The sequence below is a fragment of the Equus caballus genome, chromosome 2 (genome assembly GCF_041296265.1).
Source record: "Equus caballus isolate H_3958 breed thoroughbred chromosome 2, TB-T2T, whole genome shotgun sequence".
Taxonomy (NCBI): domain Eukaryota; kingdom Metazoa; phylum Chordata; class Mammalia; order Perissodactyla; family Equidae; genus Equus; species Equus caballus.
In genome coordinates, this window is record NC_091685.1 from 33099501 (window position 1) to 33122917 (window position 23417).

Genomic DNA, 23417 nt, shown 5'->3' on the forward strand with positions numbered 1-23417 from the left:
AGCTTCCTGAGGGTGTCAGGGAGCACTGGGCAAGTGAGGGCAGAAGTAGCAGGAACCTGGCAGGGGGAGAGCCCAGGCCCCCGAGGGAGGCAGGGGAGAGGGGGAGATGACGACAGAAGAGTCAGCCAGCGGGCCCAGGGCCAGACCAGGCTGCCGCTGCCCGGGGAGCTGGGGGCTGGGGCATCCCCACCCCCTGGTGCCTCGTCCAGACAAGCCTGTCACTTGGGGGAGGTGATGAGGGGAAGATAAGGATCAGCAGGCAAACAATGCTGATTTCCACCCTCCCCTTCCATCTGGGATGGGGGGCACGGGGGGGGGGGGGGGGGGAAACTGAGACCCAGAGAGGGAGGGCACATTCAGCACCCAGACCTGGACTCCTGCCTCCCCCTCCACTACTCTTTCTGCTCCACATTTGGCTGCATTCCTCAGGACAGAGTGTTGTGGGGAAAGAGGGTCTGTGGTCACGGGCAGGGAAGTGTTCCAGAAGCCTGAGGGCAAGGGCAGAGAGAGGCCAGACCCTCCCCTCTGGCCCTTATCGTTTCCCCAAGTCACTGAGCCAGGGCCTGGCGTGAAGTAAGTGCTAAATAAGCATTTGCCATTATTATTGTTTTTTTCCAATTTGATCTTCACACCCACTTTTGAGATACAGATATACTCTTATTATCGCCTGTTTTACCAATGAGAAAGCGGAGAGGCTCGGAGAGGTACAGACCACCAGCCAGAAAGCCGATGGCAGGATTAAATGAGTTATGTGTGTAGAGTGCCTAGCACCGTTCTGGTCACAGCGAAGGGCTGTGGGCCGTGGGCTGGAGGAGGGATGAGGTGGCAGGACTGATCAAGGAGGGCCTCCTGGAGGAGGTGACATGGGGCTGAGCTTTGGGGCCTCAGCCTCTCAGGCTGCTGGTTCCCCTGGGGTCAAGATTGCTTCCTGAGTAAGGTCTCATGCTGTTTGGGTCTCCCCGCTCTGAGGACGTCTCCACCCACCAGAACACCAGTAAGATGAGCTGGTAGCCCAGGGCTCTCACAAGCCTGCCAGCAGCCTCCATACCAGGGAGCCCTCTGGGTCTGGCTCCAGATCCTGTGTGTTGTAGAGGGGCAGCCCGGCCTTAAGGTCGTCACGTCACCTCTCTGAGCCTCAGTTTCCTCATCTGTCAAATGGGGACAGTACTACCTATGGCGCAGGGCTGTGGAGAGGACCTGGATATGATAGGTATTCAGTCAGCAGGCATCCCAGAACTTCCAGGAAACAGCTGTTGAATTGAGTTGGCCTTTTAAGGACAGAGGACAGACATGCCCCCAAGTTAGCCCAGGACAGCTAGATCCACACTTTAGCAAAGAGCCCAAAAATCCCGACTTCTGCGTTTGAACCGGCGTGCGTGAGAGGGTCGGGAAGAGCCCCTCGCCCCCTTTGGCTGCAGCAGCTCTGGACGAGGGCCCTCGGGAGCTCGGTGGCCATTAGTCCTTCTTCCCTCAGACCCAAGAGCCGCAAACACTCACTCAGCGCCAACTGTGTGGGCCCCCGAGGAAGCCGGTTTGGGGTCAGGATCTGGGGTCATTGAGTGTGTAAGTGGCAGTTCCACTTATCTCTCTTTTGTATTCTGGGTTGCCATGTGAAATTTTTAAAATAAAGGGTTCTATGGGATTAAAATATATATGCTTGGGGCTGGCAAGGTGGCACAGCGGTTAAGTGCGCACGTTCCGCTTCGGTGGCCCGGGGTTCGCCGGTTCGGATCCCAGGTGCAGGCATGGCGCCACTTGGCAAGCCATGCTGCGGGAAGGGTCCCACATATAAAGTAGAGGAAGATGGGCATGGATGTTAGCTCAGGGCCAGTCTTCCTCAGCAAAAAACAAAAGAGGAGGATTGGCAGCAGATGTTAGCTCAGGGCTAGTCTTCCTCCAAAAAAAACCAAAAAACAAACAAACAAAAATATATATATGCGCCACTGTTCTAATCTAGAACTACCTCCCATTTTACAGATGGAAAAGCTGACTCCAAAGCCCAAGCTTTTCCCATAAATGATGATAATATTCAGGCCCAGTTCTGAGTCTTTTAACTTATTTAACCCTCACAACCCCATGAGGGCAACACCTGTTTCCGTTTTACAGATGAGGACACTGAGGCTCAGATGGTGAAGTGGCTTGCCCAAAGATTAGACTCAAGGAGCCCAGCTCTCAAGTCCACACTCAGCCACCCGCAGCCTGGCAGGCACACCTTTTCTTTGTGTTCTGGAGAGGGGAAGTCACTTGCTGAGGCTCAGCGTAAGGCAGTATCAGAACTGGGTGCAGAATGTAGGTCTCTTGCCTCCCAGCCCAATCCCTCATTACCCTCTGCTGCCCAGCACATCTCCTGGGCTAGAGGAGGAGATGAGCAGGCTGGCTCTGTTGTCCACTGGCTGTGTGACCTTGGACAAGTGAATGAACCTCTCTGAGCCTGTTTCCTCACCTTAGAAAATGGATAATCAGACATGCATCATGGAGGCTATCCTGAAAGTTAAGTGGCGTCATCTACATGAATTGGTGGGCATGGGGCCTGGCACAGACTGTGGGAGCCCCGGCCACCCTCAGTTCACGGATCCAAGGAGTCCCCAAGCTTCTTGCCCCACCCACTCCCTCCTCCCTCTTCACTACTCACCCACCCTCCAGGGTAACACAAATACTAATTACAGCCATCTCCATGAGCTGCTTCCTGCTCCAGCCTAATTACTGGGCAGCTCAGTTATCACCGTTACAAATAGCATTAGTGAGACAGATTAACTTGGTCCTGAGTTTTGCGTGGTGAGATCAGCAAGTTGTTCAGGCTCACTTGGTCTCCTTGGCTTGGGACTTACCCAGCCTGGTCGCCCAACACAGCTTAGGGCCAGCTGCAGGCTTCTGGTCTGTCTCAGACTTGGTGCTCGGGGAAGATCCGAGTGGACCAGTTAGCCCCTCTAACCGGGCTGGGAGGTGACAGCTGAAGGGGTCAGAACAGAGCAGATTGGGGCCACCGTCTTATTTGATGAAGTGGCAAAACCTCAAGCTATGGGGCTGGATACACGTGGGTTCCACTCCAGGCTTTGTTCTTTTCTGCTGTGTGACTTTGGGCAAGTTCCTAGCCTGGCCTGTATTACACTTGTTTCACGCTGTGCCACGGGGAAGAGTCAAGGAGATAATAGGTGCCAGCAGGTACCAGGCCCAGCGCATGGCGTGTCATAGGTCCTGTCTAGCCTTCCCTTCCCGTCTTTTGTCATCCTCAGTGTGACTTGAAGGGCCAGCCCTTTCTGAACCCCCTGCCACACATGCTGGCATTTGCCGAGTGCAGCCTCTGCGAGGCCCTGGACTGAGGAATTCACGTGGCTTATTTGTTCAACGGGTATAGAGACCCTGTGGAGTTGGTACCACAATTGTCTCCATTTGATCGACAAGAAAACCAAAGCACAGGAAGGAAGTGGAATGGCTGTGTCAAGGTCACACGGCTGCACTTGGCTCCCAGTGACTCTGTTGGCATAAGATGCTAGCAGGCCGTGCGGGGTGCTGCCGCAGAGCCTAGAGGAAGGTCCCAGTGAAATCTGAGAAGGCTGCCTGGAGGAGGATGCATCTGAGCTGAGGGGTTAGCCAGGCAAGAAGGAGAGGGAAGCCCTCACAGGCAGAGGGCAGTGGCTATGCAAGGCCTGGGAGCAGGAAGCATGTGTGTTTAGAGGACTAACTGTACATATTTTACTGAGGTTCGAGTGTGTGAGGGAAGACTGCCGAGAGACAGGCTGGAGAGGAGCCAGATCCCAGGGAGGGGGTGGGAGAGGGAGGTTGGAAGCCGGGCCAAGGCTCCTGCTTTCTTCTGCCAGTTCCAGCCGGCGTGTGAAGGAGGAGAGTGACTGGATCCTATCAGTTAGTTTCGAAAGCTCTGCTTGGAGCCAGCTGGGAGATGACGGCCTGGTGGGAGTGATAATTGGAGATCGAGGGGTCCAGGGGGCTAACCAGGGAAGGCTCCTGGGGGCAGAGAGGAGGGGGCAGAGCCAAGTGGGCCTGGAGAGCGGGGCAGAGATGACAGATGGAGGCTGTCAGGCGGGTGGGGTGGAGAGAGGCATGATAGCGGTGTGGTGAGTGGCCTGTGTCAGGGAGTAAGCAAGAAGTTGCTGGCCAGGTTTGGGGCTTGGGTGTGAGGTGGCCTCCTCAGCAGGCACGGAGGCAGGGGGTTGGCAGCACTAGGCAAGGCTTTCACTGCCTCCCGGGGCCCCCAAGCAGGTGAGTCAACACCAGGCCAGGTGAGGGAGTGTTTTCCAGCTCCCAGCGTGTGTGGGCGAGCCTCCTGCTGCCAGCACATTAGGGGCCAGCCTGGGACTCTGGGCCAGACCAGGCTGATTGACTCATGGGCTGGCAGGGCTGCAGCCTGCTCCGAGGAGGCACTTAGCAGTCTTGACCTCCCATGCGTGCCCTGTGCCCTTGGCCTTCCAGTCTCTCTCCCTGAGGCTCACTGTTAGGCCTCCCTGCCCCTTACTCCTGCTCGCCTTCCACCTTTCCGTGCTCAGGCCTCCAGCTCCATCTGACCCCCTTGGTGGCACAGAGTGGAGTCTCCCTCGCCCACCCCCAGTCATATCCCTCCCTATTTCCCACAGCCCAAATGGGGCAGCCTGTCATCGCCAAAGGAGGTCGGCTGGAGAGCCAGGCTCCAGGGAGGTGGCAGCAGAAGAGGAGACCCTGAGAGGGTCAGGAAGATCCAGGGTTGAGTCCCAGCGCGGCCGCCAATGGACAGGCTGCCTCCTTTCTCTGCCTCACTCTCTGCCTCTGTAAAATGGGAATCCCAGGGCGCATCCCACAGGGCGATCGTGACACAGAAAGAAGAGAAGGATACACAAGAGCCTTGGAACTGGGCAGTGCTGGGCCTGTGTCGGTGTCAACGACTCTGCTTTCTGTCTTACGGGGCAGCCAGTTTTTTTTTAAGTAAACATTTATTTTAGAACAGTTTTAGATTTACAGCATTATTGGGAAGATAGATAAGATATGCCCCACACCCAGTTTCCCTTGTTATTAACATCTTATATGGTGTATTTGTCTCGATTAATGAACTGATATTGACACATTATTACTAACTAAAGTCTATACTCTATTCAGATTTCTTTGGTTTTTACCTAATGTCCTTTTTTGTCCTGGGATCCCGTCCAGGATACCCCTTTGCATTTAGTTGTCATGTCTCCTCGAGCTCCTCTTGGCTGTGACAGCTTCTCAGACTTGCTTGTTTTTGGTGACCTTGACAATTTTGTGCAGTACGAGGCAGGTATTCCGTAGACTGTCCCTCAGTTGGGATTTGTCTGATGTTTTCCTTGTGAATAGACTGGGGTCACGTGTTTTGGGAGGAAGGCCACAGAGGAAAAGTTCCATTTTCGTCACATCATCAAGAGTGTGTACTGTCACTGGTAAGTCATACTGGACTTATACTGGACGTTAACCTTGATCACCCAGAAGTCGGTTATTTCTGCCCTGAGCACAGCAGCAGGGGTAGAGTAATGCCAAACGTTGGCCGAATGAAGGCTGAACCCAGAAAATATGGACGAGGGCAAAAGCAAATGGGAAAAGTGAAGGAAAATAAAGAAAAACAGGTATGAGGTGGGTTCTGCCGCCTGTCCCCTTGCTGCCAGCTTCCTCTGGCGTGGGATGCTATATGCCAGGCAGTTCATGTCTCAGCTCACTTAATCTTTACAATGACCCTTTTTATAGATGAGGCAATTGAGGCCTTGGATTGGAAATGACGTGGTCCCATGAACCAGGGAACCTGGGGTTGGGCCCAGGTCTGTCTTCACTGCCTCAGTCCCGCTGTTGAATAAATACCTTGAAGCTGCATTCTCGCGAGAGTGGTTTAGGGAAGAGGTGTTCCTGATACAGGTTGTCTCTAATTCACTTTATTCCACAAAGGATTCGTGATGGGTTATGACTAAAACACAATCAATAAAATTATATGCAATAGAAATGGAAAATCAGGATCAGAGAAAATAGAGTGGAAAATGTGGACAAGGAAAAAAGCTGGACATAAAGAACCAGGAGAGTGCCCACAGGTGGGTTTCTGATTTGGCTGTGAGCTTCCTGGCAGCCAAGAAGAAAGGGATACAGGCTGATTCCTATGATTTTTATTATCAAAAAGCAAAGAAGCAGTTCACTCCTTCAGGAACTTGGTGGTGAATTTAAAAAGAAATTTATCACCTGGAAATTTCTCATGTAAAAGACCCGGAGAAATGTAATGGATAATGTAATAGTAGTAACAGATGTTATGTGGTGTCATCTTCAGGAGTCACGGCCATGTTTTTACTATCTTGCCCCTTCCCCAAAGTTGTCCTGTTTGGATTTTGTCATCGAACAACTAAACTCTACTGTTTCTTCTTCGTTAAAGTCACAGATGCCTATGCCCTAGTGAAAACCTTGGATACAAATTAACCAGTTATCTGTATACCAGGTTCTGTGCTCGACACGGGGGATGGAGGGTGATAAGATGATTGTTGCCCACCCCCCAGGTCCTCTCCATCCCAGGGACAAAGACCGCTACACAAAGGCCTGAATGTAATGCAGGTGCTATGCCGGGGGGCACACCAGGGGGAAGGGTGCCATTCCTCTGGCTGGGGAGGAGGGGAGGGCTTCGTGGAGGAGGAGGCAGGTCCGAGAGGAAGAGCAGCTGTCAAGGTGGAAGGGGCACAGTCTTGGGAGAGGGGATGTCACATAGCCACAAGTCCCATGAGGCGGGGCACCAAGTCCTCCTCTGGGCTGCCCCCTCAGCTGGCAGCTCAGGGCCTGACGCTGGAGTTGGAGAACTCCTGCTGAGTGGTTGCCACCTGCAGGGGTACATCAGGGGTCAGGGTGACGGCCACACACCTGAGGGCTCTGTGGAGGGTGAGCCTGGAAAGGTGGGTGTGGGCCAGTTGGGGGAGTCCTTGAATGCCAAGCTAAGGAGTTCGGATTTTGTTCTTTAGGCGGTGGGCATCAACTGAAGGCTTTTGAGCCTTGTGTTATTTCAGTAAAGAGATGCAAATAATGGCAGCTAACACTTAGTGGGCACGTGCTGTGTGCCCAGCGCTGTTCTATGTACTTTATCTGTATTAACTCATTTAAGTGTCACAGCAGTCCTGTGAGGGAGGTACTGTTATCATCATCCTAATTTTACAGATGAAGCAACTGCGGCACAGAGAGGCTGAGTCACTTGCCCAACGTCACACAGCTGGGAAGTGGCAGAGTAGGGATCTGAACTGAGGTTTGGATCTACCGCTTTTACTCACTCTATTATTGTGCTTGATAATATAATATTTAACTAACATGTAACATGAGTGTGTACAGATGACATGTAAGGATTTACGTTGGGATCCCAGCTAACTACTGGCACCAGAGGCAGGAACTGACGAGCCCTTTGGGTGCCAAGGCCAGCATCGCGGAGGATCTGAGGCTTAGAAACAGTGTGAAAGGAGCTTGGAGGAGGCGGCCGGGAGACCTGGCCTCTGACTTCCCCTCTTGGGTTGCTCTTTCCTGCCTTTGATGCGCTCCAAGATTCCTTGGAGCAAACCAGCTACGAGAGCTGTCTGAGTGACTGACGCATTGGGGGCAAATGGGATCATGCCTGGGTGCCACTGGGCCCGAGGCCTTTGTCGTCAGAAACGCAGGAGCGTTTATAACATTTCTCATTCCTCTTCAGCCCAGACCTTTGATTCCCACAGAGTGGGGCTTCCAGAGCTGGGCACCATCACACCCTCATCTGGCTCTCATGACCTCCTCTGGGGGTTTGGGGGACTGGGGACAGGCTGTGGTTCCCACTTCTCCATTCTTGGTGTCCACCAAGCCCTTCTCCTCCACAGCTTGGCGGGGCTGGGAGCGGAACCAGCACGTCAGCTAGAGGCTCCCCACAAACCAGCAGGCTTCTTCCCCTTCCTCAAGCTTGCCGGGCCAGGCATGGCACCCACAACCGCAAATGAGGCAATTAGGGGGGACAAGTGCCAGCCACCCTGCCAGCTCAGCGCCCTCGCACTCCGTGAGGTCCCCACCTGGAGAAGCAGCTCCCTGTTCCGCAGAGAGCATGGGACCAGGAGTCCAGGAACCGGGTTCTAGCCCAGCTCTGCCACCTACAAGCCGCGTGGCTGGGCTGCTCTGGAGGCAGCTTCATGAGGTCAGGCAGGTGAGGACTCACATCCTGGCTCCGTCGCTCTCTAGCCAGGTGACTTGAGGCAAGTCCTTGCTCCTCCCTAATCGTCAGTCTTCTCATCTGTAAAGTGGAGGTGATGACTCCCACCTCACAGGGCCTCGCGGGGTCTGAGAGAGACGTTCTGTCAAGCGGCACACAGGTGTCGGGGCTGCCCAGGCCCGCCCCTCCCTCTTCTGTAAAATGGAAGTGATACCTACTGGTGGCTCTAGGTGGGCGTGGGGATCAACCAGACAGTGAACGGAAGGCCCCACCCCGCTGCTGGGCGGGTACAAAGATAGGGCTGCCTTTGGAATGTCACTCGATGACTGGGGCCTACCATGCTCCCCACAGAGCAGAGCAGAGCCGGCTAAGCCCTTCCCACAGCCAAGCGGGGTTCAGTTTCACTGCAGGGCCCGAGGCAGCTCTTACGAGAAGGGCCCCTCATCTTTTGTGTGCTGGAAAATAAACAGCTCTCCATCTCAGCGGATTTTTGCTCGGGAGGTATGTGAGCTTCCCTCACCACGAGTCCACAGACGGGCTGCGGTGGGATGGACGGCAGGGGGGGCCTGGCTTTGGCCCCGGAGATGGGCTTCCAGCCTCCCTCCCCCACCTCCCTCCCACCTTTGCTCAAACGCCGATGGAGGCTCCAGCCCCAGCCCAGGCCCTTGGGGATATGGGACCTGATGAGACCCAGCCCTCTGCCCTAGAGCGCTGTCTGCTTCTAGAGAAGGAAGCATGGGACTGGGGAGGAGTGGGGGCACAGAGCAGGGGACCAGACACTGCCCGGGGTCAGGGGAGGGTGGGCAGGGGGGCCTGGAAGGGGTGATCTCTGAAATGAGATGGAAGGAGGAGGAGCCGTTGCTTCACTGCACCTGGCGAGTTACTTCCCTGAGCCTCAGTTTCAGGCTCTGTAAGAGGGTCCAATAATACTGCTTCAGGGGGAGGGCGAGAGGCGTGGATGAGATGATTGGTATTAAGAACTGACAGATACCTCCTACCCCTCGGTGCCTCATACCCCTGCTCTGCCAGGCTGGGGAGATGTTTGGTGGATTGCCCTTCTTTTTCAAGGGTCTTCTCCTGGGGCCGTTGGCACCTGTCACTGAGTGTACTCCAGAGGGAAGTGAGGAAGGCCTGGGAGCCTTGGGTGGGTGATGGGAACTCCTCCCCCCAGTGGGAGTGAGGCAGAAGACAGAATTTAAGACCCTGCCTCCCTCGGGGCCTGTGCCCCTACGACAGTTTCCCTTATCCTCCGCGAACGTGGCAAAGTTAGATGCAAAGGATTTATAGGCACCGTCCCAGAGTCATTTTCACTTCCCCTCCCCTTGTTCCGGCATTTATTTTAACTGTCTGTTGAGCACCTATGGTACGCCGGCTGATGGGGAGTCTCTGTGCCACATGAGGTCCCAGCCCCGAGAAAGCTCACAATTCGGGGGAGGAGGAGGGAGATGGACGTTAAAACAACAACAGCGTGACAGCAATCAATACTATAAAGGGAAAAAGCGAGGTGCTGTGATAGAGAATTTGAGGGGCTGCTTATGGTGGTTGGGATGTTTGAGGAGGTGACATTTCAGCTGAGATTTGAAGCAGGAGCCGGCCAACGAGATGAGGAAAGAATGATCTGGATAGAGGCAACAGTAGCTGTAAAGGTCTTGGGGGAAGGGGAAACTGAGGAAGGTGGGGAGTGGCACGAGATGCCACGAGGTGGGCAGAGGCTGTGGGCACTGGTAAAGGGCCTGCCCTGCGGACTTTTAAGCGAAGGAGCAGCAAGATCAGAATTTCCTTTTAAAGGCTCGCTCTGGTGCTGAGAGGCTGTAAGAGGGCAAGAGTGGCAGCCCAGAGACCGTCAGGGGCTATAGCTGTGGCTGTTGCCCTGGGCAGTCACCTCAATCCTCTGAGCCTGTTCCTTCACACACGTGTGATTGTGACAATCAACAGAAGTGTACTTTGGAAAGCTGAAAAAATGTCTTCCAGGGCGATTGCAGGTCTGGTGGAAGCAGCTGGGGAGGGAGCACCTGCCTAGGGCTCTTGGCTCCTGAGAGGAAGGTGGAGGGACGGGTTACCCTCCTGCCTTTTCACCGGCCTGGAAGCGGGGGATCCTAATGTTTGTGGGGGAGGGTCACACCTGTGAGCCTGGGGCCAAGCACTGGATTCCCCTCCAGCCTCCCAAATGCACACACAGCATCTTTCATTCTAGGTCAGGGGAGTTCTCTGGAATTTTCTGAAATGCTCTGGCTTAAAGACCCCTGACCTAGAGGAAGCAGGAAATGAGAGGGGAGAAAACCTGTCGTTTTTATTCCACCTTTTTTTCCCCCCTAATCTTTCTAGCTCTGATTGAGGAGACTCCCTCGACGCACCTAGGGGCCAACGGTGGGAGGCACCGCTCTCTTGACTGTTGTGGGCCGAACTAGGGGCACCTTCCTAATCCTCGACTCTTCGTGTCTGCCGCTGGGAGCCCCCTTATTGAAGGGGGACTTCAGGTTTCTTAGGAGGAGGGGTTGCTGCGAGGCTCCTTCCTGCCTTCTAGGGGCTGGTCCTGCGGGGCCTCTCTCCCGACCTCTGGGAAAGCGAGCGGCCAACGTGGCCCCCGGACTCTCGGGCCTTGGGGGTGTCCCCGTGGGGCGAGGCAGGGAACAGGGAGCCCCATGCCGCTCAGGCCCCGCCCGCGAAGGTGGCGCGATGCTGGCCCGCCCTGGCCAGTGGGGCGCGCGGCGGCGGTGGGGCCCGGGCGGGCGTCGCGGGGCGCAGCATGCGGAGCCCTGGGCGCTGGGCAGAGGCGCGCGTTGCATAAGCGCAGGGGGGCGGGCGGGGGCGGAGGGAGGCAGGACCCCCTCCCCCGCCGCGCCGCCCGTGGGCCGGTCTCCGTGTCCCGGGAGGGGCGGGGCGCGGCGGCGGTGGCGGCGCCCGGGCCGCTTCCCCATTCTCCCCATTCGGGCGAGAGCATGGAGGCGCTGAGGGAGTCCGTCCTGCACTTGGCCTTGCAGATGTCGACCTACAAGCGGGCCACGCTGGACGAGGAGGACCTGGTGGACTCGCTCTCCGAGGGCGACGTGTACCCCAACGGCCTGCAGGTAGGAGCCCCGGCCCCCCCTCCCCCGGCCCCGCCAGCCGGGCATGCGCGGGGGGCTGCCCCCGCCCGCATCCTGCCAGCCCCGGAGGGGGCCCGTGCCAGCCCAGCCGCAGCTCAGGGCTCCGCGGGGAGGAAGCCTTCCTGGGGCAGAAGTGACCCTGAGGTGCTGGCCTCCCCTCGCCAGCTCTGCCCGTCCCCAGATCCTCCCACCACCTGCTAATGGGGCTACCGGCCGGGTGGCAGAGTTGAAGCACCCTGCAGAGCTGAACTGGTCCAGTTCTCTTTCCGTAGAAGGGGAGACTCTGAGTGCTGAGGGACTCGCAGGGTCACACGGCCCCTTACTGGCAAAGTCTAAAACTGTCCCCGTTTTAGCTTGGAAAGCCCTACTCCCTGGAACCCCTCAGTCCTGGGCAAACCAGGATGGTTGGTCACCCTATTTGGTAGGCATTACCCCATTCTTCCATTTTCCCCCCAAACCTGAATTCATGGGGGGAGGAACCCATCCTCTGCCCCCTCTGTATCTGTCCTTTTCAGCCTCCTCAGGAAGCCCAGCTCCTCCCTTCCCCAAGGTCTGCCCCATGGGCCTCAACTGTGCCTGCCGCCTCCCTGTCCTGTGGCAGAGTGGTGAGCACGGCTGCTTTCTGCTCTTCACTGCCTGCGGGGCTGAGCTGGGACAGTCCTGACCAGGACCTCAGCCCGGGTGGGGTTTGGCCCCACACAGGTGGGCAGGAGCAGTTTAGAAATGTCAGTGATGCCCAAGAGGGCCCTGTGATCTGGCTCCTGAGAACTGGCATTGAGAGAGGAGCTGGGGCATCTCAGTCCAGGATGACTTCTGCCGGGGTGACCAAGGGAGGTGCTGGGGACAGTCTTGGGCCACCTATTGAACTGACACCAAATCACAAACTCATCTGGAAGGCAAGCTTAAGGTGTGTGGAAAGTCAGGCTGCCGGGCCCAACCCTACTCAGGCACACCTCTTGGGAGCTGTGATAATAATACTGATAAAGGGAAACAGCATTGATGGAGTCTCTCCTCCAGGCTAGTTAAATAGGCCCAGGAGATCTGAACTCATGACCCCAAGTGGCCTCCGCACTGGGATATGGCACCCTTATATACATCATCCCACTAACCTGCGGGACCACCCATGAGCTGTAAGGATTACTGTTCCCATTTACAGATGAGGAAACTGAGCCTCTGAAAGGGGACACAACTTGCCTTAGGTCACAGAGCTAGAGACCCAGGAGTGAGAAATCAAGCCTAGTCGGTCTAGAACTTCTTTTCTATGGACCCTTCTTAAGAGGCTAAGTTCAGCAGGAAATCAGATTTTCTGTGGCAGGCATTTTTCCCTTCACAAATCAAAACAGAGTCTAATCAGCGATCTTTTTCAGTCTCATCTTCCACAGAAAGTTCTAAATATATCAGCACAAAAGCAGTTCGGAATTCACAGCAAAATAATATGCCGTGTTGTTATCATCATAACAGCAGCCCACATGCATGTAGCCTTTTCCAGGTCCCAGAGACCGTCCGTCTGCCTGAGGCTGCCTGGCATCGTGGGGCAGCCCAGTCTCTGAAGCCGGGGGCCCACGTTTGAATTCTGACTCCGCTCATGATCTCGGGCAAGCCGCTTCATCTGTCTAAACCACAGTTCCCTCATCTGTAAAAGAGCAGTTAGAGAAAGTAGGTGTAATACACATTGCGGGGCCTCCGCCTTGTTGTTTTGATGACCTGTGAGATAAAGCCTCCTGTGGGTGTGTTACAGACGATGAAGCTGAGTCTCAGAGAGGTTAGGGACATTCCTGTGGTCACAGAGCTGTCGTGTGGGTTGGAGTGCAGTGTTCGTGCCCGTATACCAAACTGGGTATGTTGTCCACTTTTTACACACAAAAAGCCAAAAAGGTTGGCCTAAGGATTGGGGGCATTTCTGTGGTTACCCAGCCTGGCTTGCCTTGAGCTTCCAGACTTCCCCAAACAGACGTGACCCAGCCAATGCTCGTTCTTCTAAGAATTGAGAACCATCAACCTCAACCTGCAAAGCAGAGTTTTCTATTTTATGTTTATAATCATTGGGGTTTTTTTTCCCCCCCGATATAAAAGCTTTACATGCTCATTTGTGGGAAAAAAATAGAGTGAAGTATAAAAAAAGATTTAAAACGAAACAACAATCTCACCCCTCAGAGACAACCACTGCTAGTTTTTCACACTGGTAGGTATATATTTTTCAACATAGTTGAGCTCATTCTAAGTACACAGTGTTGTGTCCTGCTTTTTTAGTTTAATGCCACTTCATAAGCGTTTTTCTCTGTTGTTAAAAACTTCTAAAACATGCTGCCATTAAAAATCTTAACACCTCATGGTACCAATATATAAAAATATATTTACTCAATCTGCTACAGCTGGTCTCAGTAACTGTAAAGCTGTGGATGACCGTCTTTTAGCCTTTTGGATAATTTCCTATGAGCTGATTGCTAGAAACACAACTGCTCCCTCAATTTTAGGCTTTTTATTTATTTATTTATTTTTATTTACTTTTTCTTCTTCTTCTTCTCCTCCCCAAAGCCCCCAGTACATAATTATATATTGTAAGTCCTTCTGGTTATGCTCTTTGGGGCGCTGCCTCAGCATGGCCTGATGAGCACTGCCATGTCCACGTCCAGGATCCAAACTGGTGAAACCCTGGGCCACCAAAGCAGAGAGCACAAACCCAACCACTTGGCCACGGGGCCGGCCCCTTTAGACTTTTTAAAGTGGACCCAGTCCCCTAAATCTTCCTCTCTTGACTGGCAACATTAAAAATAAGCTACTTGAGGGGGCCAGCCTGGTGGCATAGTGGTTAAGTTCATGGATGTTAGCTCAGGGCCGATCTTCCTCAGCAAAAAGTGGAGGATTGGTGGCAGATGTTAGCTCAGGGCTAATCTTCCTAAAAATAAATAAATAAATAAATAAATAAATAAGCTACTTGATTTTTCAGGACTTTGAAGCCCATTGGTTCTAGGAACTCCAAATCTATCGACAACAGTACCAGTATAGTCATGCACTGCATAACGACGTTTCTGTCAACGGTGGACCACGTATACGATGTGGGCCCATAAGATTAGTACCATAGAGCCTGGGTGCGTGGTAGGCTATACCCTCCCATCCAGGTGTGTGTAAGTACACTCTGTGATGTTCGCACGATGACGAAATCACCTAAGGGTGCGTTTCTCAGAACGTGACTGTAAATGAAAACTTCTTTCAGCCAAACTTGCCACCTTTATTACTGAATATGCTGACAAAGTGTTGAATTTAGCTGGAGCAAAGTTCTGCCTGCACCTCACCTGAAAGGGTTTTGCTTTTCCTTTATCTCATATTTTAGGCACCAGTTAATTGCCACCCACTAAAGTTAGTCACTGTGGACTGAGAGCAGAATTTGAAGCCAGGTAGCCCTAATGCGGGGCCCCAGCTTTGCCTCTCATGGCCTGTGGGACCCGAAAGCAGTCACACAAACAGCTTCATTTGTAAAATGGGCTTGAAGTTATTAATCTACCTCCCAGAGCTGCTGCAAAGATTCAGATGAGACCATATAAGTGGAAGCATTTTGTGTAGTGCACAAAAGGTGGATTTGGTTGCTATCAGGATTATGATCAAAACTCACCAGGCGTGATGTCTCAATAATGCCCTAAATAGAATAGTTTTCCTCTCGGAGGCCTCTGCTCTGCTTAGACTGGTTGCCTGGCCTCCCCACACCGCAGCACACAGCATTTCAGTAGCTCAAAGGGAGACAGCTAGGGTTACACCTGCAGCCTGAGCTGGGGAGCAGAGAGCCACAACTGTTTACCAAAACCTTTGAAACTCATCTGGTTACTCCTAAAAATGCATTTTTTCAAGAAAAAGGAAAGTTGAGATGTTTAATTCCTAGTGGTGATTTTTTGCTTTTTTTTCCCCTGCCCTCCACAGGGCTGTCTTTCGAGAGTGATTTCGGAGGCAGTTCCACTAGGTACTTTAAAAGACCCCTCTGCTTACCAGGAGATCCTTTCAGCTCTGTCCACCTGTTGGAACCTAAATTCTTGGCCTTAGAGTTTTTCTAGAATCTGAGATGGTCAGACCTGGGACCTCCTCATTTTAAAGATAGGAGCCTGAGGCCCAGAGGCCGCCCAGCAACACATGGTGGGGTCTTGAATAAGTCAAGGCTGGCCCTTGGCTTCTCAGGTTTGCGGCTGTTCCCCCGTGCCATCAGCCGCTGGGTGTTGCTCTGGGAAGCAAAGAGAACCGGAAGGTACTTCTTCTAAATACTAGACTTCGATTCCTGTTTAAATGCAAGGAGTCCCCTCCCCCACAACAGGTACTGCTTTACACTGTTGCCAGTCGTTGGAAGAGAGACGGGGCGCAGGTAGGGCTCGGGGAAGAGGTGGGGAGGACAAGAGGACATTATAGTTTTGTTCTGGGCTGGCGCCAATGGCCTCAGCTGGAAGTGCGCCATATGGAAACTTTACTGGAAGAAATGTCCCCAACCTAACACCCTCAGGGAGGCAGGGTGCCACGGTGGGCTGAGCTGTCATGGTCCATCAGCTCTGAAAGGCTGACTTCAAGGCAGGTGGCCTGGTCGCCTTGCCAGCCCTCACGGAGGGGCCGCAGGGGGTGGGCTGGACGCCAAACCCTTGGCTAGCCTGGCTCCTCTTTGCTGCTCATGCAGCCCAGGTCGCTGGGGGACCTGGCAGGGGCTCAGCAAGAGCTTCTGCCTTCCCACTGGGCCCCCTGCTTCCTCTGAAAACCGACCTCCCCACCCTTCTCCTGCTGGCTTGTCTCCTGGGCCCCAGGTGGCGGTGTCACGTCCTCGCCTGCAGAACTTGTTCTTGCTGTAAACCTGGGTGAGCCAGGACTCACTTCTGTAACCAAATATTTATCCCTCATTAGGGCTTTGTTCCCTTGGCTGTGGAAACCCTGGGAACTCCCGGGCTGGATAGCTCGCCTGTTTCTCTCTGTCTGTCTGTTTCTCTGGCTCTGTCTCTCTCTTTCCTTCTCTGTCTCCCTCTCCACCTCTGTCTTTTGAGAGCATCCCTTGCTTTCTATCTCATTCTCTCTCTGCCTTACACGACAATAAATAGGATATTAAGCCCACCAGTGAGCTGAGCATCTACGGTAATTCTCATCTCCATCTTCCAAGCATCAGCTCAGCTCCTTGGCTGATGGCCACTTCCCAGTTACCTCTCCCAAGACGGAGCAGGCTGCCCACCAGTAATCCTTCAACCCTCCCAGTTGCTGCAGACTGGTCTCTTGTGATTGACACACGTTCATTTCCAAAGGGAAAGCGAGAAACCACTGGCATCCTCCTCTTGCTGTGTCCAGGATCCTCTCCGCAGCCTCTGAAGGAGGCAGGGCAGGGATGGTGGAGGCTCAGAGAGGAGAAGGGACTCGCCGAGCCAGACAGCACCCCACACTCTCAGCCCCGGCCCTGTGCTTGCATCCAGGAACTGAACAGCCTCTCCTGGAGAGGCGTCTTGCTCTCGGCCCAGCGCCTCCAGGTGACGGCTTCTGCCGCAGGGGGTTGCCTCGGGATTCCTTTTGCCCTCAGAGACGAGGCTTGTCCAGAAACCAGCACATCCTCAGACGGGCAGTAAGAGTGGAGCAGAGAATATTACAAAGGTTAAAAACCCCGTTGTCAAATTGCACTCGCCATTTCTGCCTGGAACTATGAATTTTCAATTTAATTCTGACTTAATTCTACTTAAGTTTTACAGTGAGCACTGTCTATTTGCTTGACATCAAACAATGTGGCTCAGCTCGACTTTTCTTGCTCCTGGGAGGAGAATGGTGGAGGCTGTGGGTTCTGGAGAGAGGGGTTTTCTTGCAGTCTCTCCCCGCCCTCCTCCCCGCCATCCTGGTTTCTTCGGGACCTAATCCTAGTAGCTACTCTTAGGGATATTGTGAAGATAGAATAGCATCATCTAGCAATAAAACGATGCCAGGCACATAGAAAGCACCCAGATGTTAGCTGTTGTTGCTACTCTTTTTCCCTTCCCTCTTTCCTTTCATCTCTTCCTTCTCTGCCTTTCCCCTCCTCAGATTCCCCACACCACGGGATTGCTCTGTCCCTGGGAGGGGAGGTTTTCCTGCTTCCCCAAGCCTGGCGGCCCTGCTCCCTGGCTTCCTAGAGTCAGCACCAGGCAGAGGGGCCTCTTACAGCAGAGTCTCCCTACCTGTCTGCCTCTGCCCGCCCTCCCTCCATGAGCTGCGCCGTGATGACGGGCACACTGAGAGGCCTAGAGGAGAAGGCAGAAGGTGAGCCCAGTCCAGGGCTGGGACAGCAGGAAAAATAAGAATAAATGTTGGCGCCCCCAGGAAGGCAGTGTCTCCTTCCAATCCAAATCCAGACCCCTCTGAACACCAGTGTCCGAGGTCAACCACATGAGAGAATTGATGCCTCGGGAAAAGCTCTTGACGAACCTTCCAGTGCTGTGAATGTGTTAGCGTCGTCCCAGGCTGGCTGTCTCTGCACTGCGCCCTCCCAGCCCAAAGTTTTAACTTAGTGGCAGCAACATGCCCAGAATCTTTGTTTCTCACATTTTTAAAAAGGTTCTGAAAGGATTTCAGGAGGCGGCGCCCTGCCCCCCGCCTGACGCAGCTCCTTTAATGCCCGAGCCTCTTGGTCTCCCCGGAAATATGAGTGGGCCCCAGGTTCCTTTTCTCGGTTTTAGAACCCAATTTTTCTTCCGTGAAAAGTTCTTTGTTCTCCTTTTGTCTGGTGCAGCAGTTCCCAGTCATTTCCTGTCCAGAAAATAGCTAGTAATGACCACGAGGCCACTTGGGACCCTTTTGTAAGGTGTCCAGCCTCAGATCCCCAAGTGCCAGTAGGAGGCTCCCTGAAGGCTGTGACCTGGCTCCCAGAAGCAGCCACACTCGCAGGTGATGGTGGGGCTCCTCACCCCTTGCCAGCTCCCCCCGCCGCCACTGTCAGGCTGTGGGTCTCCCTGCCTCCCCTCCAAGCCTTGGTCCCTCCACCTTGGCCTTTCCAAAGTGACCTGATCAGGTCACTCCAGCCCGCAGGAAGAAGTCCACGTTCTTTAAACTGGTTTACAGCACCCTGAGGATCTAGGCCTTGCCCCACTTTCTTCTTCCCTTCCCCATTGACCTGGCCAATTCCTGCTTATTCTTGAAGACCCAGTCCTGGCATCCTGCCTCCAGGAAGCCTTCCTTGACTGAACCGATGCCCACTCCAGTCTGTTTAACAACCTCCCTGCTGGGCTGTGAGCAGCTGAAAGCAAGGGAGTCTGTCTTCCTTTCAGTGTTTCCAACATGGCCTGAGTTGGTGCGCAGCTGTTGGCACACGGCTGCAATGTCACTGAACTGAGCCCCACCTTCAGGGGACCCCTCCTGTCCTGTGGTCCCGGCTCTTGCAGGAAGTACCTCTCGGAACAGAAGGGAGCCCCAGGCTGGCCCGGGGACCGAGAGCTGTGAGTGCTGTTGGCTGGTGTGTCCCTCCTCAGCCTGGAGGGCCCTGCCACGCCCTCCACTTCCTCTCATTGTGCCTCCCTTCCTGTTTAGCTAGACTGTTAGGCTGGGGACAGTTTTCCTCCCTTTGAGGACCTGCCTGAATGGAGCCATTTCTCCATGGCATCTCCCCTGCCATCTCCCAAATCTCTGGCCCACCAGTGGGCTCTGGAATCGACAGGCTGGAGCTGACATCCCAGCTCTGCTGTTTAGCTGTGTGACGAGAGGCCAGGGTCTCACCTCTCTGGACGTCAGTTTCCTCCTTCGTAAAAAGAGAACTAATGACACAGCCTTCGTGGCATTGTGGGGGCTTAATGAGTAAGGATGTCCGTGCTCGTGGGAAGTGTGAGCGATGGTTGTGTCATCCCAGCCTATCGATGCGGGGGCTCCTAGGAGAGCCCAGCTGGACGCCCACTGGAAGCCTGTGAGGCCAAACATCCTGTTCTTTTTTGAACTCCTTACTGGAGAAACAGGGAAAGGCCAATCTTTTTTTTCTTCTACCCATATCAGGTGACACAAAAAACACAAGCCCGGCTGGGCTGAGCTGCTTGACTCTGATGTTTAGGAGCAAATCTGAGCTGCTGAGCAGGGTGGCAGTTCCTCTCCTGGATTAGGACCGATTGCGGGGGAAGTAGACCACCCCTGAGGCACAAGGGCCTCCCTGATGTCTCCCTGGGGCCTGGGTCCGCCACAGAGCCCCTTCCTCCTGGGGAAGGGGGACCCTCTGACGTCTTCCCCGCCCCCACCGCCTCCTTCTCTGCAGGTGAACTTCCACAGCCCCCGGAGTGGCCAGAAGTGCTGGGCTGCGAGGACCCAGGTGGAGAAGCGGCTGCTGGTGCTGGTGGCACTTCTGGCGGCAGGACTGGTGGCCTGCCTGGCAGTGCTGGGCCTCCAGTACCGAACAAGTAGGTGCCTCTGTGTTGCGTCGTGGGCTTAACTCACTTAATTCTGTCTGCCTGTGCAAGGGGGCTTCCTGCTCGGGCCAGAACTGGCCTCCAAGGCCAAGGAGAGGGCTAGGTCTGGAGGGTTCAGGTTGCTGAGTAGACTGAGACCTGGGAGGTGAGTGGCATGGGTGGTGTAAGGGTTTTGGCATGAGATGGAAGTGAGTCCAAATCCTGGCCTGGCCCTTACCGTAATCTCTGTGCCCTTGGACAAGTCACTTAATCTCCCAGCACCTGTGTCTTCTCTGCTTTACATGGAGAAAACAGTGCCCAGTTTGGGGATGTCTCTGAGGATTAGAGATAATGTGTATCACAAACCTGGAGCCCCGTAGGACTTCTCCAACCTTAGCTCCAGGTACTTGTGTTGTTAGGATGTGGCCTGGTTAGACGCACAGGCTGGCACTGTCTGCCATCCTTAGTTCCAACAAAGCAGCGATAATGGCTTCCGTTTACTGAATGCTTTCCGTGTACCAAGTGCCACACCTCTCCTTTACACTTAATCTCGTTTCCTCCTCCCAGCAACCCTATGAGGTTACTTTGGGCTCCATTTTCCATATGAGGAAAGTGAGGCAGTGGGACTAAGTGATGTGCCCGAGGTTTCATGGCTAGCGTGGGAGGAAAGGGGGAAGCTGGAATTCAGCCACAGGCTGGCGGGCCCGAGCCCAAGCCTTGCCTCCCTTTGTTAGCACCGTGCACCCCAGTGTGCGTTGGTAGCCCCAGGAAAGCTGTTCCTCCATGATCTAGCTGCCCTTTATGTGCCTCCGTATTCACATTTCTGTCCTACCTTGTATAGCAGTGTGGTTGGACCCCTTTCCGATCCCACTGTCAGGGGTCTGAGGTTGGATCTGCGTCCAGCCAAGAGCATCCCACAGGGTCGAGGTTCAGTAAGCATTTATGGAACTGGAAAGGGCAGATCTGAGCTAAAAGTGAGGATGGCGAGTCCAGCCCGTTCCAGCATCTCTCACTCCGCTGTGCCGCAGCATCTAGCTTTCTGATGGCAGTAGTCCACCTGGTTGAGCAGCCTCTGGGGGCTTTGCTCAGAGTCTAACCCCACCGACTTGCTCACCTGGTCCCTCATCCCATCAGAGAGATCGTGAACCTTCATGGGATCTGGGAACATCAACTCCAGGCTTCACTGGGCTTTCCCCACTTTGAAGTTGCTGGCTTCCGTGGGTGGCCATGCTGGACCAGGATGGGGAAGGGGATTGGGGCCTGGAGAGGGGGCAGGACTCCATCCCTTCCATCCTTACATCCCCCCTCCATCAGGCACTCATCCATCCGTCCATTCATTTCACAAATATTTAATGTTTGTACTCTGTATCAGGGACCTAGATGGGGCTTAAGAAATAATTGCTTGATTATTTAACTGACTATGTAGTGGTTTGTAGATGTTTTACCAGATGTGCCTAGCCTGGCAGGTGCTTAATGCATATTTGATTAATTAATTATTTCCAGGCCCTTAACCATATGTGCTTAGCATAATGTCTGCATGCCGTAGGTATGCAAATAGTTTGTAAAGGGAATAAATACATGATTGAATGGACAAAGGAACAAGAAGGAGGATTAAACCGGGAACAGCCTTTCTCTGCTGGTCACTCTTGTCCTGCAGCCACCATCTTGCTTCATTGTAAATCAACGTCAGTTCAGAACACCCTGCTGGGCAGTGTGGACCCTGGCTGGCCTCATCTGCCTGGCTCTTGGCCCTGTGTGTGGGAGCAGGTGACGCTCCAGCAGGCAGTGTCACCCTGAGATTGCCCCTGGGAGTTCCCAAGATGTTTCTCCACCAGAAACCAACAGGGAGTCCCCAAGGGCTGGCTCCTAGTCATTAGGCCCAAAACCCTTCTGCTCTGATTGTCAGGCGGGGCCCACAGGGAGGAATCCTGCTTCCGCCTCTGTCCCAGCCCCTCAGGGCCGCAGAAGTGTTTTCCCCAGCCTGGACCTGGCTGAGAGGAACCCAGGGTGGAGCTGGGCCCGAAATCAGGTGACCTTTGAGCCAACCCGTGTGTCTTCATCAGCTGCTGTGGCCTGGGAAAGCACGGCCACCCTGGACATTGACCGGAACCTCATTACCCAGCAGCAGGTGCTGGCATCAGCTGCACTTGAGGAAACATCAGGCCAGTCAAAGCAAGTTCTTTGAAGATTTCGAAAGCCCTACCTCTAAGTTATGTCTGGGCCCTTGAATACATATTTATCCACCTTTGTGCTGTACCCGCCTTTCCAGAAGCTTGCAGGTATTTTGCAAACAGCGGCAGCAAAACAAACAATAAATTCTCCCAGAAAATATTTGAAGTGTCTTAGTGTTGCGAGCAGGCACTGTCCAGAAGAGTGTCTGTGAACTAGATCTGGGACCTCTTCCTGCCTTCTTGATAGATCATGCATGTCGTAAGGGGAAGAAATATTTTCTGCCTCTGTAGGTGATGACCAGGTGCTGGACAAAGCTGTTTCATTCATTCAGTCAGTCAGTCATTCAGCAAACACGTATGGAGCAGCAGCTGATAGGTGTCAAGTACAGTGCTGGGCAAAGGAAATGTGAACGCAAGTAAGATGCTGGCTTCACCCTCAAGCTCACATTCTAGTTGGGGAGGTGGACACGGAGACCGCCATGACACGTCCTGGTCCGTCCTGGGATAGCAGGCACCCAGGCAGCCAAGCAAGGGCCCCAGAGAGGGACAAGGGTCTGGGAAGGTTTCCTGAAAGAGCTGGAGTCTGAGCTGAGTTCTGAAGGTGTTGACCTTCATCTGAGATGAGGGCAGCCTGGAAACTGTTAATTGTTCAAATATTCATTAAGCACCTGCTGGGCCAGCAACAGTCCGTAAACGATCTACAAACCATTAAATAGTGAGTTAAATAATCAAGCATTTATTTTGCTTAAGCCCCATCTAGGGACCTTGCCCTGTGCCTGGCAGAGGGCTGCCTGGTGAGGAAGTCAGCCTCTCAGACCGGTTCCTTGGGACTGGCTTCTTATTTTGTTTTTAAACCCAAGTCCCCTTATGATAACTATTAAAATCTGAATGTCTCTCATGCACACACAGGCACACAGGCACGCACGCACGCACGCACGCACGCACGCATCCTCATCTGTCTCACTCCCTAGGATCGCCCTCTTAGTCTGTCTGCAGTCTGTTTTCTGGACATTCCCACCAGCCAAGATTTTATCAAGCTTTACTTCCTGCAGTTTGTTGTGTAAAAACAATAGATATTCTTTTCCCTTTTCCAATTATGAGGCTGTATCATAATAGTGAATAGGCTTTTTCGAACGGCACAGAAATTCTCTTCCCCCATTCCCACCCCCCATAAAGAGTCTGGCACATCCCCCTGGGCGGGGAGTGGGGCATGCCGCTCTGAGATGATCTGATCTTGAAATATTTTAAATGGCACCCTATCCCCTACCATTTCCTTTCTCTATTTTCATGCTTAATGGTTCAATAATTTTTAATTGCTGTGTAGTCAAGTCAAAATAAGTAATTACCTTAAAATAAAGTCACCCTGATTTTGTGCTGCTGTGCAGCTCCTCAGCACCCTTTGTCAGCCTGTAGGACTTTGTGTTTGTCAACAGATGGTAATGAGCCCGCAGGCCGCCCCAGCCCCGGCCGACATTGTGTCCCCGAGTGAGGCGAGGACTGCGCCTGCATCCTTTTCTGCTCTGGAGGGACATTGGACCCTAAGATTCCAGGGAGCTGAGCCCCGTGTCCAGCCATGAGGTCATTTCATCACACTGCAGAACTGGTCCTACCATTCTTCCTCGTTTCTAGATAGGGAAACTGAGGCTCGGAGAGAGGGGGTCGCTTCCGCAAGGCCCACAGCCAGAAGTGGAGAGCTGGG

At 53.7% G+C, this 23417-nt stretch overlaps 1 protein-coding gene across 4 annotated transcripts in view; it reads left to right on the top strand.

Annotated features, from left to right (window-relative positions):
• Window positions 1-23417, top strand: part of ECE1 (endothelin converting enzyme 1) — a 104253-nt gene that overhangs the window by 40594 nt on the left and 40242 nt on the right. For 3 of the 4 annotated variants that reach the window (XM_023635572.2, XM_070260793.1, XM_023635570.2), the window contains 2 exons: window positions 11107-11193; window positions 19418-19559. In XM_023635572.2, the coding sequence (XP_023491340.1) occupies window positions 11107-11193; window positions 19418-19559 (229 nt within the window). Of the gene's footprint in view, window positions 1-8386; window positions 8627-11106; window positions 11194-19417; window positions 19560-23417 lie in introns of those variants that run through there. The other variant, XM_023635571.2, reaches the window with a different exon arrangement.